Here is a 19,533-nt window from a genome sequence, read left to right as displayed (position 1 = left end):
TCCTGAGAGAAGTGAATGATACGCTTTTTCAGAACAATGGTTAATTCTTCGTTCTTAATGGCTCGTGTTAGTAATGATTTATAATGATGTACTTTATAGGTGATGGCATCCAGTAACTTCTACAAAAGCTTTAAGAACATGAAATCTGCTCACAGAATTACTATCTGCTACAGTCTGTCTTTGTGTTTATTTAGCACAGTGATGGTAGCTCTAACAAAGTAAACTCAATCAGTTCATTATAAAAAAGATACGGTAGTTTTCCTAAAAGACTAAAACACCTCTCTTTGAATTTTGCAGCTGATATGGGCTTTGCCCGATTATTTAATTCACCTCTGAAGCCTTTAGCAGACTTGGATCCAGTAGTTGTAACATTCTGGTATCGAGCTCCAGAGTTGCTTCTTGGAGCAAGGCATTATACCAAAGCTATCGGTAAGTAACATGGAGAATAACCTGCTCTTCTAGTGTTCATGCAGATTGCACACAGATATTGAATACTATTAAATACTACAAAGGACAGCAGCTGCGTTACTGAGTTCTTGAGGAAACATTAAACTTTGACAAGTTGTTTGTGGTTTCTGGCTAGCTGTAGGGATGAAACGTTTCAGGGTTTGGTTCAGAATGCCCTGCAATGCAGTGTAATGGCTGCAACTCAAGGGTTTCCTAGATGCTGTTAGAATTAATATGTGATAAGGATGCATCTTCAAACTATTGGTAAAATCCATATGCCGATGAAACATAGAGCGTTAATTTCATTGCAGAGGATTTCGTCTAGTTTTTAAAAAAGCATGAAATTTACTTAGAAAAGCATAGGATGGAGAACATACTGGCTGCACTGAAATTAATCTGTGAAAGTGAAGTTTAATGCAGTGTTGCACTTTATTTCCTACTCCACACTTCTGCACCTGTGAAGAAAGTACTGAATTTGCTTTTGAGAAGTTAATAATTTTAAGTTTGCTATTTGGTATGTGTTTGTCTTCAGTACTGGAAGTTGGCTGCATTAGGCTCCGTTCCATCAGGCCTGTGGTTTATCCCATCCCTGGAGGCGTTCAAGGCCGCATTGGATGAGCCCTTGGCAGCCCAACGGGTGTCTGCCCTGCCCATGGCAAGGGGTTGGAGCTCAGTGATCTTTAAGGTCCCTTCCAACCCATGCCATTCTATGATTCTCTTTCTGTCTTCTTTAAAGCACGCAAGTGCCTCAGAGTTGCTTGAGGCAGTGGGACGTATCACCAGACAGGGCTGTGGGTGCACCCAGATCTGCAGCCTCACAGAATGCAGGTGTTGTGAGGATGGCATTCGTTCCATCAACCTAATGCTGCGCCATAGTTCATCATTCCCACTCACCAGTCTGAGTGGCCATCACTGTGCTGGCCTTTCCTCTCGCCACTGGGTGCTGTGAGTGTCCCTGAAGGCTGGAGCCATGGTGGGCTGTGGCTGGAGGTTGTGGCTGGAGGCCAGGGCACCTGCGGTCAATGTTCACCTCAGTGGAGGGAGTGAGAGACTCTAAAGAAGAGATCTGGGAAGTTTTCCCTCTCCAAGCAGCTCGTTTTTAAAATCTATGTTAAAGCTTGACAGACGTTTCTGAGGAAACAATTTCCCCTGTAGGGCTCCACTTATTTTGCACAAATGTGGAGGCTGTGCGTTGGCATGTATGTTATTATTTCCATAACCTGAAGTTTTCTCCTCAGACTTCACCATTCTTTTCTTAATATCATGTCAGTGTTTTTGTCAGAGATTTTAATCCTTGACTCAAATGTATTTTCAGCAGCTCTGATAATACCGTATTTCTTTTATTAAATGCACTTTACATATTCTTTTAAACTCCCTTTTTGCTAGTGTTTGCATGTTATTTCACTTTATTGGCATTTCCTTCTGCTTGTAGCATGTGAAACTGCACAGATAGCCATGGCCTTTAGTACATAATTTTTTTCAGCACTGATAAAAACTGTCTGTATGCAAGCACTGAGCAATGGGGTTGTGTTCTTGGCACCGTTGGCTTTTGTCCTTGTTCCTGACCTTTCCTTGTTCATTTGAGGAATGTTCAGAGAGAGCAAATGTTTTGATGGGAGCAGTGTGACCTTGAGCAGGTGACGTGTTGGTTGGTTCTTCTTCAATTGTGTTCTGTGTGGACAGCTAATCAAATAGCTCCTGTTGGCTTTTCTTCTTTCCTCTTTTTGAATCAGATTCACTTTTACCAGTGTGGTAACTGCGCTTAAAAACAAGCAAACAAAAATAAATGAGCAACAGCAATGAACACACACAGAAACACACACAAAAAAAAACAACAGAACAAAACACACAAAATGAACAGAAACAAACAAACAAACTCCACTAAGCTTGTACGATACTCGTGTTACTGAATTAAGGACCTGTAGCTAAAAGGGAAAGTCTAGGAAATGTTGTACAATAGAAACTTATAGTTTTCCATGCAGGATGCTAATCTCTTAATAAGTGAAGAACTAACCTTTTACCTCTCCAAGACGGTTTTGGAAAGATTCATTTGATTTCTATTTCTGTTCTCCTTTTCTGAAGATATTTGGGCCATAGGGTGTATATTTGCAGAGCTGCTAACATCAGAGCCGATATTCCATTGTCGACAAGAGGATATCAAAACTAGTAATCCTTATCACCACGACCAGCTGGACAGAATATTCAATGTAATGGGATTTCCTGCAGGTACAAGTTGTGTTTTTTATCACTGCTGTTCAAAGAAAGATATCTGTATTGTATTTTTTGCATATGAAGGTGGCAGCTGACCAAAGCAACAAAGCTGTTCAAACACAAACTCTATCATGAGTCACCTAGAATCAAATAGTCACACCAGATATTTTTCCTGTTATTAATGATATGTTTATCTATGCCTATAAATGTATCAGTATTCTATGTTTTTGAAAGATCTCGTTTAATTATGGATGATTAAAAACAATATAGAATATGTCTGGATTTCTCCAGGACTGATTATGTTTGAAAAGTGACCCATGATTGTATAAAACCAAGAGCAATACCTACGTTTTCTGAATATTAGACAGATGCTGTATTAAAGAAAGATGATATTTGGAATTAGGAGTGTATTCTTATTCTTGGCATTAGAGATGTTTCTTGGTTTTTGTTTTTCCCTTATAAAAAGGTTATCTTCTGGAGAAATAACCTTTTGTCCAAACCAGAACAAATAACTGGCCGCATGAACCAAAATAAATTACCACATGGATATCTCCTGTCACATTTTCCCCTCAGTGTTGGTCGTATCTTTTATTCTACAGGCTATCTTGAATACTTTCAACATTTGTCTTCTAGTATTTACGTGATTGCAGGTGTCTGAATAATGGGGGGATTATTTTTACTTTCAGTCACCTTTCTCTTCACTGCTTGTGTTCTCTGTTGTTTGTGTTCCCATTTAGTATTAATAACCTCTTTGCTGTACTGGTGGAGTTTCTCCTTCTCATCACATAAAGTCTGTGGTCTTTATTTCTGTGTGGTTATAGAATTTTGTTCTTAAAATTGCTCTTATCTTTAAAGCCCTTTGACTTTTCCCTTATTTAGTTCCTTGCTCCCATACTGCTGCATAAGATTTCTGTAAGTGTTGCCTTTGCACATGAAGTGTTTTTAACGTCATGAAAGTTCCCCTTAATCTATCTCCTTTAAGCAACACTTAACTTTTCAGCATCTAGCCTGAAATGTCATCATTTTCTTGTGTTTTTCTTTTGTTATTTGGAGTTTATTTTGTCTTTGTGAAGCTTACATAAATTGGTAATAATCTCATTGTTTTCTGTGGGGTTTGAATAGTGCTGTTTTATGGTTTACGCTCAATTTTGTAGGTCTGTTTTTTCTCACAAGAATTACTATCATTTAATGGCAGCATTTTTTTTTTGCTTTTTCATTGATATTTGCTATATTTGAAAATTTCAGCTGTCTTTATAAGGGGTAGAGACAGAAACAGAACAACAGGGAAAGAAGATAATGTCTGTGGGTTTATTTATTAATTTGTTATTTCTGAGCTCCAAGTGTTTGCAAATATTGATGAGTCTTGGTAAAGATTTGTCTTGATTCAAACTCTTTGTCCATGGAATATTTTTAGTAGCTACAGAGCATAATCCATTTGAGACTAACAGGCGATGTTACTTGAGTGTTGTTTTATTTCTAAAGCCATTTCAGGTTTTGTGCATACAAGGGGTTCAGGTTAAATATTCTTTAATTGGAATGTGCTAATGTTACTTTGCCTTGACTTTTTCTTGACAAATAGGACTTTTTTTAGTTTGAGACTGGCACAGATTTACGCAGTACCTCCATGCATTTTCTTGTAACAAAACACAGTGCTATCAGAATGAAAATGAATGTTTACTAGACTCCGGTGTAATCCTGCCCAGAGATCACTGTTATTCCTAAATAAATTAGGTAACAAACCTGAAGGGTGCAGATACACTGGCATGTTGTTTTTATGTGTTGTCCTTTGGCCATATGGAGATCTTCACTGTAGCTGGTAGCATTTTTTAGAGTTCTTGAGTTACACACAAATAGACTGTTAGCTACTGAGAAGACTCGTGAAGAGATGGTGAGGGAACATAAAGAAATAAATAGCTACAAACTTAGAGTAGCTGAATGAAAAAAGGAAGGTCTACAGTGATACTTTAAAAGCCTCCGTTGTAGTTAGGAGAAAGCAAAATAAAGTAATAAATACTGATTTTTGCAGATAAAGACTGGGAAGACATAAAAAAGATGCCTGAACATTCAACTTTAATGAAGGATTTCCGAAGGAACACGTAAGTCTGTGTTGAGATGAGCTTTCTTAAGAATGCCTATTTTACTTCTCTCTCCTACTCTAAAGTTACTTTAGTTCAGGTTATTTTCATCCTAAGCAGTGACGATGAAATGCTTGTGACTTAGATTCTGAAGAAGTAGAAAGTTGCTTTTTAATGATGAACTTGATCTATTGAGTTGATGTGAATCATAGAATAAGTGGCCAGTCACCGACTGGAAATGAGAGAGTGGCAGGTGTGAAACTGCTGATGCCTGTAAGATCTCAGACAGCTCTGGAGATTACTAGGCATAGTTTTTCAGAGCTGTTTCCAAATCTGTGGTACTGCAAATGATTCTTCTGTGATAGCTGCATGTAAGTAGTATAGCAACCTGATAGTGTTTCTGACAAGCTGAGTATAATTGTCAGTCTTGTTATCTAGGGTAGCTTATGAAGGAAAGAATATCTTAAACATTTGGCTGTCATGTCTCCAGATTCTAATACTTGCCCTTAAGACCCTCTAGCACTGTTGTCTTTTTGCTTCCCTGCTGATCAAATTGAGGGATTTGGGGCACTACTATTATAGATGTTTATTGCACCTGCAATGCTATCGCAACAAGCCATTTAGAGACATTTTTTCTGAGCTTCTGGTCAAAAAAGTGAGTTAGTGAATGTTTTTGTAACAACCTGTACATTGTAGGACAGTGTAGACATGGACTTGGCGTTTATCTCAGTGTGTTCTAATATTAGAAATACGTAGAACTCTTGGTGTGGAATGAAACTGTTCAAACTGATACAGTAAAGTGGCTAGAAGTCCAAGTGGTAGTTTGCTGACTGTATATGGTTTAAATGTGTTGTGTATTACATAAGCTGAAAGGGGGAACAGATGAATTTCTGTGGTGTTTGCATGGTTTTTAAGCAGTCTTCTTGTCTTGATAGTTGCTTTATTTTTTTTCCTATGATTAATGGATTAGCAAAGAGTTATTCTTAGTAATATGTTTGAGTGCTAAGGAAGCTTTGTGGTATCACTGCTTTACATATTAGAAATTCTATTTTTTTTCTTCTCTAGGTACACCAACTGCAGCCTTATCAAATATATGGAAAAGCATAAAGTTAAACCAGACAGTAAGGCATTTCACTTGGTAAGTTCCTGCATTCATAAGATAAAATGAAAGTCCTTACATAAGTTAGAATTGTTTAAATTGAGAGCTGGGCTTGTATCACTTTATTTTATAAATATTTTAAATAAATACTTCATTACTTTTTAAATAAATAATTTTAATAGTCTTTTAAATAAAGATAATAATAAGTGATATAAAATTTGAAAGTTGCGGAAACACATTATCTTCTCACATTAGTATAGTTGAGCTATTCATCGGATTAATTCATTTATCAACTGTATTAGAAGCTTTCAGTCATAGTATTAAACATGTAGTTATATTTGCAATATTACTGTAATTGTTGGCTATTTCACTGCTTCACATACTTCTAATAGCCTATTTTTTAATTTAGAAATTAATCACATTATTTTCTACATACTTATTTTAAACTTACCACTCTTGCCTGTTTGAAAGCAAAACAACATGAATTAAGAAAATAGCTACGAAAGAAAAAAACTCCAACATTTTACTTGAGACTTGAATGTTTAGAAAATTAGATCATGTATGTAATTGTATGTAAAAAGCTTGTTTACAGCTTTTTAGTATTCTTCAGTATTTTTACAATAGTTAGTTATCTCTGGAACATAAAACTTCTTTTTGTTGAGACTTCTGTTAAAGTGATACACTTATAATTGCAATACACCCCAGTTAATTCCAGAACTGGCGAATGCATGGATAAGTGTGGTTGCAGAGGACTGAAATGCTTTCATTTATCAACTTGAACTAAGTAGATTTTTTCCTTTCCTCATAGTGATGCACAGGGTCCCTTGTTGCATGTGGAAGTGATGTTACAAGGGACAACCTTTCTGGGTTTTTTTTTTTGCTTATTTTTTTTCACTCTTTCTTTGGTTTCTGTTTTCCTGCTTAAATGTTTGTGCCCTAGAACATGGAGACCCAGCTCTGCTCCTGGTTGATTTAGTGATGCTTCCGTTTCCTTTTATCCTGTGGCGTATTGTCACAAAGGCGTATAACGTATGCTGTATTTTTCTTATGTTGCTCAGGCAGGTGATCTTCTGGTTCAATAGTTCTTTATAGACAATATTAGTAATGCTAAGTAAAAAAGTCATGTCTGTGCTGCTGCCTGAATAAGGGCACAGAGTAGTTTTGACGTCTTACACTTGATAATGACTACACAGTCATTAAACTTGTCTTGTGGTTTTTGTTTCCTGTTACTGATGATGACAAAGTTTGTTCACATCTTGTCTGCACCTGATGGAAGGCTTTATAAGCCAATTCCGTGTTAAAGTGTCAGGATTTTGCAATGTTTTTTATGCTTGTGGTGTTTGTTTTTAAGTATGTTGTCAATTTTCTTTTTTTTCCCCCTTCTTTTCACTCCTGTGATTGCTTCTGAATTGTTTGAGATAATAGTTCTTCAGAAACTGTGTGCAGACTAGGGGAGTTGGAAATATGTATTGTGACTCCTTGTCATTGATGTGAAAAACAAAGCTGGATTGATGGCAGTGCTGGGAGTCCAATGCCAGGAGACCTCTATGGATTAGCAAAGGGTTTCTCTGGAAGGAAACTGGAGATTGGTCACGTAGGAAAAGGGGAAAGCTGCTCAGTGCTCAATGATTTCTTTGCCTCAGTCTTTATAGACAAGGACTGCATGTAGCAACAGGATGAGGGGAAATGGCTTTTAAGTGGAAGAGGGTAGATTTAGACTAGATATCATTAAGAAATTCTTTACTGTGAGGATGGTGAGACACTGGAACAGGTTGCCCAGTGAGGTTGTAGGTGTCCCCTCTCTGGAAGCATTCAAGGCCAGGCTGGATGGAGCTGTGAGCAACCTGGTCAAGAGGGGAGGTGTCCCTGCCTATGACAGAGAGGTTGGAACTAGGTGATCTTAAAAGGCCCCTTTCAGCCCAAAGCATCTAATGATTCTGTGGTTTATTATGTTCTTAACCATGCCATTAAAACTGAAGGCTGAGGAAAGGAAATGTACTTTCTAACTTTAGCTGTCTGCAATGCGGAGGTCTGCATTGTGGTTGTATATGCCTGCTTATAGCTAGTGAAAGGAGGTGATCAGCTCATACATAGATGGTGACACTAGATCTTTATGAAAAGGTTAATTTAATGTAATGAAAAGTACGAAGGGCAAGTGTGAAATGAATGCTATTTACATATGTAATTTCTGCACATCTTGTTAGATGGGTGCTTATTTTTTAAAACAAAGTGCTCTAAGTCAAACGTGCAGAATTTCTTCTGAAGATCATTGTCTGTGACAATACGTCTAGTGGGTAGAATACCTGCCCGTAGCAGGGGGTTTGGAACTGAATCATCTTTAAAGCCCCTTCCAACCAAAACCATTCTGTAATTCTTTGGTCACGGTGTAGTTTTGACTTAGATGCTGTATTCCATAATAAAACATGAAGGTTTTTTATTTTTCTTTCCCTGTTAATATCTGAAGTTCAGCAGCTCATTCTGCTCATAAAAACTGTGTGTCTAAAAATGCCTGCTGGATGGATCACAGAATCACAGAATGACCCGGGTTGGAAGGGACCTCAAGGATCATGTAGTTCCAACCCCCCTGCCTAGCAGGGCCACCAAACATACACCTACCTTTACTAGATCAGGTTGCCCAGGGCCCCGTCCAACCTGGCCTTGAACACCTCCAAGGACGGGGCATCCACAACCTCCCTGGGCAGCCTGTTCCAGGGCCTAACCACTCTCCTAGTGAAGAACTTCCCCCTAACATCCAGCCTAAATCTTCCCTCTTGCAACTTAAAACCATTTCCCCGTGTCCTGCTATTGTCAGCCCTTTAATGTGTGGAATGGGGAGAAACAGATGCATCTGCACCACCCTTTTGAGAAAGAGATAGTTCTAAAATGCAATACTGCTGTTTAAGTACTGGAGTTAGACAAAACCTCTATAGTCTGCAGTTCCTGAACCAGAGAAAGATCTTACACGTTTGGAAAGGGCATGGCATTTCTAATGTGTTTTTCACTGGAAATTGCTGTGGGGATGTCACAGTGGCAGATGTGTGAAGTCCAGACAGTTTCTGAAAATGCTCAGCTGGTTGCAAAATGGGACCAGAACAGCAAAACACGTGCAAGAGTTATTTTTTAAAACCATCTTTCGGAGGTTATGCTGAATTTAGACTTCATGTCTGTTACTGGTGCTAAGGATGAGATTCTGGCTCTGTATCCTGAGCACTTCTCAAAGGCCGTTCATCTCTAAGTTACCTACATTTGAAACTCTTTCCGTATCATTTTCTCACTTTGCTTTGGTTAGCAGGTTTGTTTTATTAAATTTTCATCTTTACCATTTTTCATCTTTACATTTTCATTTTTGTTGTGCTCCCTGTCACGGAAACATCTCGTGTGCCATTTTAAAAAGTTAGGCATAGGGCAAATATCATGTGTTCTTCTTAGCCGTCTTTTAGTTCATCCCAATGCGAGAAAGAGGTGCCATCTCAAAGGGTAAGGTTTTGCTGTTTTTTAGTTGAACCAAGTTAAACTATTTTCTAAAATATACTTTGCTTTGTCTTTTGCATATTCATACTTCATGAGCAATGATCATCTTCACTGTCTTTAACCAGCACAGATGTTCTGAAAAATATTTTCTTGTCAAGTAGCTGGTGTCTGATCTGATTCATCACTTTTATGACGATAAAGGCCCAGGTCTTAAACTGATAGAGAAATGGCACCGGATCCATTTCAGCGTACCAATAACATGTAACAAACAGTTGTGCTGGAGTCTGTTCATCAGAAGAGATAAATACATGCAGGAGTAGGTGATAAAAAGTTATTCAGCCAGGTGGAGTTTATGAATGTGCTGATGGCCGCTTTATCGCATTTTCTGATAGTGTCTTCATAAAGGTCTCTTAAATACTATAGATGACAGTGGAAACGGACTAATGTGGCAATATGAAATAACAAGGAATAATGAATATGGCGTTACTTACTACCAATTGCTAAGTGTTATTTAAATGGATGTGACGTTACTTGCTGTTAAATGTAGTTGTGAAACCAAATGTCCACATGTTGCATCTAGTGGGAAGCGACAGGCTGCTAAAACTGATGGTAAGTTATGGATGCTCTTTGTGTGGAGCTGTTTTTCTAATGAGAGAAGAATGTGGTTCCTGCCATTTATGGTTAAGGTTTTGACATCAGAAGCCACTTGTATCAGTTGATCTTTCAGAAATAATGCAGTGAAGATTCTGTAAACAGTTCTGATAATGCAGAGCTTTTTGTCTTTCATTTTATGTAGCTTCAGAAATTGCTTACTATGGATCCAATAAAGAGAATTACCTCAGAACAGGCTATGCAGGATCCCTATTTCTTAGAAGATCCGCTTCCCACATCCGAGTAAGTGGTCAGTTTATTAACCTATCAGTATGTCCAGAGGTGCTTTAGAAGTGCATGCTTTCTCTGCTGTAAATGTTTGTGATTACTGAGCTGAGTGCTTGCTGTCCAACATCCAAAGAGAGCTCTAACCACTAAAATGCTGTTTGAGGTTTATAAAATTAAGTAGCGTTCTTATTAATCTCTTGCTTTATGGAACTTTGATCCTGTTAGTTGCAGCACTAATCTTGTTATTCACTGACAGGTTGATTATGCATGCTACAGATCTTTGTAGACAACTGCTAAGTGCCTGCAGGTCCACTCCTCTGCTCCAGAAAGCCAAATGACTCACTAATGAGTTTACATTTTTCTGTCTTAGCCTTTGTTGTAAATTCAGTGGTGAAGAGACTCAGCTCCGTGTCTCTGTGTTGTCATCCCTAACAACTTAAACCTGTTTTCTGTAGATGCTCCTTTTTGTTTAAGCGGTGAGATTACATAAGGAAGAAGATTTAGAGATGAATAATTTCATTTTTAATGAACTTGTCCCTCCCTCAAATAAACCAAGGAGGCAGAACATAAATGTGCCTGTTTTTAGAACAGCAATTAGTGCATATTGTGTATCATTCTCTACGGTTATTTAGGGAAGAATTTGTGAAGTGTGGTATGTATATTTAAAAGCAGTTAATTAAAATGACATTATATCACTAAAATCTACTAAATTATTTCTAACCTGACCTGCCTCTGTTATTTAATGTTGTTGTGTGAATGACTTTTGCATAAACTGGTTTTAGGTCAGTGTTTGACTTCTTTCTTGCATTAAGTTGGCATTTAAAAGTAAATACACCATTAATAATGCTTAGAGGTGCACAGAAATATTATTACAAATGTTTTCTGTTGCTTAAGGGCAGATAAATCTTAACTTGTGCTAGCAGTAGCAAATTAGTGTGATCTGTGAGATACGAATTGACAGATGAAACTTCCAGTTCTTTTTAAGCTTTGTTACAGGTGGTTTTATTAATAGGCAGTGGACTTTACAGGACAGTTTTTATTTGGATTTGAGGCAGTGAATTATTGTGGCTGGATGAAGGCAGCTCTGTGGGCCTCTGCAGATACCTTTCCAGCCATCAGTTTTATCAGCAGTTACCAGAAACACTGAAAACTGTTAATGATTTGGATGAGTTTATCAGAGGCGATATAAAATTTAGAATTAATGTGAACAGGTTTACCAAGTCTGATATGTGGTGAAAGTAAGAAAAGGAGAACAAATCCGTTTGTTATAGATACAAGGCGCTCAGTCAGGCAACTTGAAACTAGTGTGGGTGGAGTATGGATCTTACAGGTCTAACTTTTCTGTTCTAATACAGTGATAAATAGACTTTTTTGGGGGGCAGTGTTTTTGCAGGTTGTCAAATCCCTTACCCAAAACGAGAATTTTTAACAGAAGAAGAACCAGATGATAAAGGAGACAAAGTAAGTACTGGAAGAACGGTATCGTCGTGCTTCACTGGCTTTCACACTATTTCCTGTTTTCATGTTTTTTCACGTACTGCTTTTGAGTTGAAATTTTTCTTTGTGTTTAAACAATTGAGAAGAACCAGCAGCAGCAGCAGGGCAATAACCATACTAATGGGACTGGTCATCCAGGGAACCAAGACAACAGTCACACGCAGGGACCCCCACTGAAAAAAGTGAGAGTTGTTCCTCCTACCACTACCTCAGGTGGACTAATTATGACCTCAGACTATCAGGTATCTTTTTTTTCCTTATTTTGTGTGTTTGATTCTCATGTTCACAACAGTATTCAAGCTAATAAAGTAATCCTGTAAATGGTATTTCTTTTTTGCATCCATCAGATCAACTGCATTTAGTTGATGTTTTGCCTGCCTATTAACATGCTGTTGCTTCTTAAGTTTGTAGCCCAATTTAAGGAAATAAGGATCAGGAATTATTATAGCTACTAATTATTGCCTTTGTATTAGGCAGTGCTGATTGTGGATCGGGAGCCTGTTGTGTTTCTCTCTGTATGACCTAAAAATAACATTTCTTATTTTGACAAGCCTGCAGTGCTAGGAAGCAAAGTATATTGCAGCAAAGAGTTTGATCAAGAGTTTTAGTTGGGCAAATGGATTGAAAAGCAGAATTTTGGATGGCAGAGTTGACATGACTGAAAACCTAGCGAGGCTCCAAGTTGAATAAGCCCAGTGTTACAGATAGGAGGAGACAGGTGCGGTGGTGGCAATCAGTAAGTGAAGAAGGGTCAAACATTGGGAAACTGGAAAAGTTAAGGCTGGAAAAAGATTTGAGAGTCTTCACAGGGAATGTTATCTGAATTTATAGAGTTAAACGAGATTGCTTTTGAAGAATTAAAGACAGAACGTTTAGCTAAAAGCTAGCTGGAAATTTGGTAGGAAGACATCTTTCTAGAGATAAAAAATAATGATCTGGAACTCAGTTAGCTATCCTTATATTCCTCAACAGAATTTAGGAAGAGTTAAAGAAGATTGCATTTGTTCAATAATAAAACTGTTGTTGTTGACTTGTTTTTCCCAGTTTGATAGGCTGTTTCTGCATGAACACCAATGGGTGTATTTCAGAATTTGTTCATGAAAGGATCCAGAAGGCTGCCTGGGCGTATGACCCTAGCTTATAAAAATGGGTATTGTTTGGGTAGTGTGCAGTGTGTGGAAATGTAAAATAGGGCCATTTTCAGAAGCTTAATTGAGACCCTTTGTTCAGTTCATCTCATGACATCAGTAATTTATCAGTTTTCAAGTTGTTCTCCTTGAATTGTACAGACTTTTAGAGCTGTTTGAAACTACGTGGTCAGTCTTAACTACAGTGCAGCAGCGTTGAGTGCTTTTGAATATAAAAATGGCCTTTTAGTTGGATGATGCATCACAACACTCTCCTACTGGAGATTCATCTCTTTCAGTTTGTCAAGCTGCAAAGCTGATCATAATGCTCCTAGCTGGCTCTTTCTACTATTCCTGTGCATTTATTTTTAAGGCAGCATGTGCAGTTGTAACCCTCTTAATCTTCTTGTCATCTTGAGTCACGTATCTGGGGAGTTTGATATGGAGGTTGCATGTACTGTGTCAGGGAGCCCCATTTACTTGCCCTATTTAAACATCCTTCACCTAATTTTGCTGCTGTAGCTTGGCATTTGGAACAAATTCATGTTCCTGCTTTTGTGTGCAAGAGCTGAGATTGCTACTTGAGATGTCAGACTCAAATTGCCTCAGAAAGAGTTGAACTAGTTTTGTTTTCTGTTCATGTTCATCAAAACTTCTGTGTTCTCTGATAGCCATCCCAGGACTTTAGATGGGGGCAGCCCTTGTCAACAAACTTAATTTCAGAGTATTTCTGCCTTGAAGTAGTGATAACAGCTGCTTCACTCCCTCTGGAGCTCTCTTTAGTAACTTGACTGCTCCCGATTAATGGTTTTGCTCTTTCTTCAAGAGGCAAAACACTTGTTTTTTTTAAAAAGTAATAACCAATGAACAAACAACAACTACAACAAAAAGAAAACAAAAAAACTCTGTTCTTCCTCCCCTCACTCTTCTCATACAGTCTGGCAAGAAGGAAATGGGTTTTGCTCTGATCAGGTTATCTGGAAAATATGGTAAGGGAAGAGAGATGTGCACTTGCTGGCATTGGGACAAAAGCAGTTCAATGCTGCTCATTGCTGGTTTCAGGTGTCCCCGAAAACATTCCTCAGATTTCTTAATTTTGATCCTGCAACTCAAAGAGACAGCAAACAAATACTACAATGCAGCCCCCTGTTTTAATCAAACACCTATTCCTTTGTTCTTCATTTAAATTGTTGAAGTTCCCCTTGCGAAGAAGGATTGCCATCTTCTGGGCAGGACACACTACGGCAGTTTCCCTTTCCACTTAGAAGCCAAATTACTCTCTGCAGAGCAAGTTGACCTTCTAAGTTCTTTCTGCTATGCATAAAAATAGTAGACACGTAGCATACAGACATCCTTGCTTTCTCCATATATTTGCAACATGACACTTCTGGGGCTGATGCGATTAAATGAACTGAAGCAGTTCCAGTACTCTGCACTTTTGCTAGCTATAACCTTCTGGGTGTTAATGGCATGTAAAGAGTACTGGCTATTTACATCTTGTCTTAAAACAAAAGCTGTCAGTTGCACTAAGTTTCATGAAAAACATGACTTCTTCAATTAGCCCCACCTTATAAAATAAAATCAGTTATGGAAGTAGAGATGCAAAAAGACTACTGAGGGTATTTTTTTTGCTCTGTGGAATGCGTTCTATGTGTGCTCCCTGCAGAAGGGCGGCCCAGAGCTTTGACACTTTCGCTGAGTCCACCTCTAAGAGTGAAGGCAAGTGTCACGGAAGTTCTGTCACTGTGTTAATGGTGAAGCTCAGCAGTGCTGATCTGTTCCTGCTGTCACTAAGTGCTGCCCTTGCCATTTCTTTACATTATGCAACACTAGAGAATTAGCTCCATCCAGTGAGCATATGTTAACAAGTAGAGTTTGGCTTTTTATTTTTCCTTGCTGTCATCTCAACATCCCAATTATAGTTTCTGCTTAATATGCCAAATGGCAGAAAAGAAGCAAACAAAAAGCCAAAACCCAACCCTGTTACTTTGTTTTCCAGCTGATGGCATCGTTAAAGCTACTTTAATGTTTTACTTTTTCAGGACATTGTTTAACCCTTAGATTAGTGTATTCAGATCTCAGTAGCTACACTTTGGCCCTGCATTACTTGCTATGGAGAGGTTTCCCAACCCTTGGTAGGAGCTGCTTTTGCTAACACAGGTCTTATCAATATCAAGAGTTCAGAAGATGCACAGCAGTTTCCAAAACATGCAATTATTTTGTGTGTAAACCTTAACATTTATGTGAAAAAGCACAGCAATTCAGTGAGATTGTGTAACGTATTAAATGCTACCCAATGACCATATGCTTACATTCAAGGTCCTGCATGCAGCCCTTCCCCTTTATAGTTCCAGTTGTGTAAATATCTGACCTCTAGGCAGGAATTGGACAGCTGCTGACTTTCTCAGGTCTCCTTGCAGTGATGAATGCGCTACTTGGTAAATAATCATAGAAATCCTATGAAAAGGGGCCTCTGGAGACCATCCAGTCCAGTCTGCCACTTGAAGCAGAACTGTTGCTAATGGTAAATCAGATCAGCCATGGCTTTATGTGACTGAGTCTTGGAAAATTCCATAGGCAGCCACAGAGACTCCACCACCTTCCTGGACAAGTTCTCCTAGTGTTGTCCTGGCCTCCTTGTGTACATTTTTTCCCCTAATGCCCAGCCTGAACCTCCCAAGCTCCAACCGTTGTGGCTGTTTTCCCTTGAAATATCTGATTCTACTGAAAAGAGCTTGGCTATCACCTTTAACCCTCCTCCAAGGAGTTGTAAAGCTGCTAGATGGCCCCTTAGCCTTAAATACTCATCGTTTTCTAGCCTGTGCTCCCAGGCCAGGCAGAAGGTTGGTGAGCACATCCTTTGTATCCGAAGGTCCAACTGCTCATCAGCAGTGAGAAGCGTAGATCTGAGCTCCAGCCCCAAAATGCTTTCTTGGTAGGGTAAGGGAACAAGTGGAGGAGCCCCTGATGTGGCTGATAGTAGCTTTCTGTAACGTGCATCTGTGCCGTATCTACCTGCAGGGCTGAACTGGGGTTTGGCTCTGATGGGCATAGATTCCCAAAAGGTAATTCAGGGTGGATAACTGACTGGTGGTAGAAGTGCCTTTCTAATATTCTGTTCCTGATGTTCACATCTGCCCATGCTGTAATCGAAGCGAGAGCAGTATAGGGACTGCAGCTGCTTTAGGACTGCATGTGCTTTGGTACCTCTTGAAGAAGTAGCCCTGTAGACCAAGCTGCCCTTGCTAATAAGGATTACCATTCCTCTGCTTTTACCCCTTTCTAGCGTTCCAATCCCCATGCTGCCTACCCCAACCCCGGACCAAGCACATCGCAGCCACAGAGCAGCATGGGATATTCAACTACCTCCCAGCAGCCTCCACAGTACTCACATCAGACGCATCGGTACTGAGCTGCATCCCAATAATGTCAGTGCACTGTTGCTAATGCTGCAGGACTGCGCAGCTGCCTGCCTGGAACCTGGCCTGGGCCACAAGAATGTACTGTACAACCACACCTTCAACACGTCTGATCGCCAAGTTCCACCACCTTTCACAGAATGGAGTAGTGGCTCCCAAATTGTACCTGTTTTTGGGTTAGACTTGAAAAGAAAGTGCTAGCACGGTTTGTGTTGTGGATATGCTACTTCCATAGTTTACTTGACATGGTTCAGACTGACCGATGCATTTTTGTTCAGTGACAGTCTGTAGCAGTTGAAGCTGTGAAATGTGCTAGGGGCAAGCATTTTTGTTGTCGTATGTGGTGAATTCTCTCGATGTAACAACCTTACCTGACCAATAGTACACGACATCTTTGAACTGGTACTTGAAGCATACAGTATGTGTTAACATGGCAAAAAAAAACGCAAAATAACCGTGATTCCAACTGAAATGATTTTGATATACGTTTATTTTTAGTGACTTTTGTGGGTTGGTTCATTTTCCACGTAGGTCAACGTTTGACGACCAACACAATTGCTACGATGAGGTTTTTTTTTAAGGACATGAAAACGTTTGCATTTTTTCCAGCGATTACAAACGTCCCAAAGATTAATTTCCAGCGTAAGTTTTCGGTTTTTGTTTTTAAATCTATGACTTGACTGGTATTAAAGCTGCTATTTGATAGTAAAATAAGTATGTTGTCATTGATATAAACATGTTTGGTTCAGCAAACAAGTGAAAATGATTGTCATAGACAGTGTTTTATTTTTTACCTGTTGGTGTTGATGATTTGTGAGCATGCTTTGGGATTAAAAAAGCATGGGTGATATTCCCTAAAGAGGCGTGGCATCCATTCAGATATTTCGTCATGATTTTTGAGAGCCAGCTTGGTGTAGTGGATCTTAAATTTCGTTCACTTCTTTCCTTCTTTCTTTAAACGTCCGCACGTTGTTTAGGGGTGCCATTCTTACCGCAGAGGATCAAGGTGTTAGGAGAGCCTTAGAGTTTATGAGGAAGACCTTACATACAATGTACTGTATCAAACTATTTTACATGAATGACGCAAGTATTCTGAATTAAGAAGAAAAAAAAAACCACACACAAATGTTGTTAAAACAAGGTGTTATGTAATAAATTTATTTTTCATAAATCTGCACATGATCTTTGCCTGCATTCCTTCAGTGCGCAGCGCCCCGGTCTCCCGCTGTATGTATATATTGGGTTTTATCTCCAGAAACAGCATTTAACCAGCATTCCTACTGCTTTTTAAATAGCAGGAAAAAAGATAGATGCCTTCGTAAAACATCGTTACCTCCTGTTGAGTGCATCTGGTTGGTCAGCTGGAGGTGCACTGAATGTGGGTCTGTTGCCAGCTGTGTTTTATAGATCAGACAGCTTGTTTTCATCCCGAGACCTTCTTGCTTAAGTAGCTTTTCTAAAGTTTCTTTCACTTTCTTGTGATCTGATACCATATCATGATTTTATGACATTAATATCTTTTGCAATGTATGCAGGATTTTGTCTGCGAGTATTTCATGGAAAGAAGTTTGAACTCCTCATGTAGAGAAGTTTGGCATAGAAAAATAGAATCATAGAATTACCCAGGTTGGAAAAGACCTCGAAGATCATCAAGTCCAACCGCAGCCTAACCAGTACCCTAACTCTAAAAGCCCTCCACTAAGTCATATCCCTCAGTACCACATCCAAATGCATTGAGGTGGGGGCTGGGTGGGGCCAAAGGAGAAACAAATCTGTATCCAAACCGAAATGCAAACCAAGGGTGAGTTTGAGGTGTAGATGAGAGTAGTGGAATAAAGAAGATGTTTAAATGTCTTGAAGATTTAAGACTAAACAAAAAAAGGCAGAGCCCAAAGTTTATGCTGCTTGAGAAAAAGGAAGATATGGTCAGTGATAAGTGTGATATTCCTAATGAACTTAGTAGAGTCAAAATGTGACTTTCTCAAGACTGGAATAAACTTAAATATGGACTTGGGAGTGCTGTTAAATTCCTTCTGGTTTCTTTTCACATGAAAGCTTTTTCCTCCTTTCCTAAATATTTATGTAGGCTTTGAACTCGCATGTTTAGTGGATGTTACAGCTGCTGAAGGGGTGACAAGAGTAATTTTTATGCAATTTTTACTAATGTTAAATTTCTATCAGCCTAGATTTTTTGCCTATTTGTACTTATTAATGCATGAGAATTAGTGTTATTCATATTAATGCAGATCTTATTTGATACCGGTATATTTTGATGTCTCCCATGCTTTGTTTAAAAATAACAGGCTGACTTTAATTTATTTTTCTATAGGGATGTGCTGCCAGCTGACAAAAAGAACCCTTGCCATTAGTTTGCACTTGAATTTAATTTTCCCATTGAAAGGGTTATTTGAGATGCAGGCTCGGTTTATCAACCAATACAAGTAAAACTAAATTATGCCCTACATGTAGCTATAAGTTGTCTGCTCCTCCTTTTGCAGTCTCTTCATTCATTCAACTCCCATTTTAGTAGACGTATCGCAGGTTGTTTCAACACACTGCAGCCCTGCAGGGCCATCACATTTCTGTATCAGACTTGTTCTGATGCCTGAGTGGGCTGATCCTTCTGGAGGGTGGATTTGGGATTGCTTACTCCAGAACAGTGGAAGTAGAAGGTTGGCAGTGCTTGGTGTGACCTCTGCCTTCAAGAGAGGGTCTATTTCTACCGCTGCTAAGGCTAATCTTGTTGGCGACACTTATAAAATGATCTTCTGCACCAAATAAATTTCTTAATTCTTAATGGTGTCTTAAGACTGTAGGAAAGGTGCTAAATTACTGTCCTGGACTATTCAAAAACAAAAGCATAAGTTCATTCTGTCCCCGTTTGACTTTGGGGAGCTTTTAATGTGAGGAATTAGGGAAGGTAAGGAAGAAGAAACCATCTCTGAGAACATTGTAATGGAGCAATTGCAGACCGGTGAGAGCAGCGAGGCAGTGGCAGCTGGTGTGTGAGTTGCACTTCTTGCACAGATGAGCATTTGTTGTGAGATTCAAGAAGTTCAGAGCTTTTCATTTTTCATCAACAATTCTCTGCGCCAATCTGAGCACGTTTCAAACACCTGGAGCCGGGGAGCCGCTCTTTGTTGCTCTGATTAAAGAATAAATTATTTTCCTAGGGTAGGCTTATGCTGAAGCTACAGGCTTAACTCGCTCATTAGGATAAGTACACTTCTGCACTTGATTCACCTTGGCACTCACAGCAAGCCAGCCCTTTGTAAAACAGCTTATGGTGGTCAGAATTTATTGTACCT

General features: G+C 39.0%; 1 protein-coding gene across 1 annotated transcript in view; it reads left to right on the top strand.

The window, feature by feature from the left end:
• CDK8 (cyclin dependent kinase 8) overlaps positions 1–17,402 on the top strand; it is a 60,694-nt gene extending 43,292 nt beyond the window's left edge. The window contains 8 exon segments of the mRNA XM_015852122.2: positions 298–429; positions 2,530–2,673; positions 4,685–4,754; positions 5,799–5,871; positions 10,100–10,197; positions 11,565–11,643; positions 11,766–11,921; positions 16,093–17,402. Coding sequence (XP_015707608.1) covers positions 298–429; positions 2,530–2,673; positions 4,685–4,754; positions 5,799–5,871; positions 10,100–10,197; positions 11,565–11,643; positions 11,766–11,921; positions 16,093–16,218 — 878 coding nt within the window. The 3' untranslated portion in view covers positions 16,219–17,402.
• Positions 17,403–19,533: the final 2,131 nt, after the last annotated feature.

The sequence above is a fragment of the Coturnix japonica genome, chromosome 1, assembly GCF_001577835.2.
Source record: "Coturnix japonica isolate 7356 chromosome 1, Coturnix japonica 2.1, whole genome shotgun sequence".
NCBI classification, from domain to species: domain Eukaryota; kingdom Metazoa; phylum Chordata; class Aves; order Galliformes; family Phasianidae; genus Coturnix; species Coturnix japonica.
Note: the sequence above shows the minus strand (reverse complement) of the source record. Positions and strands in the feature narration are given on the sequence as shown.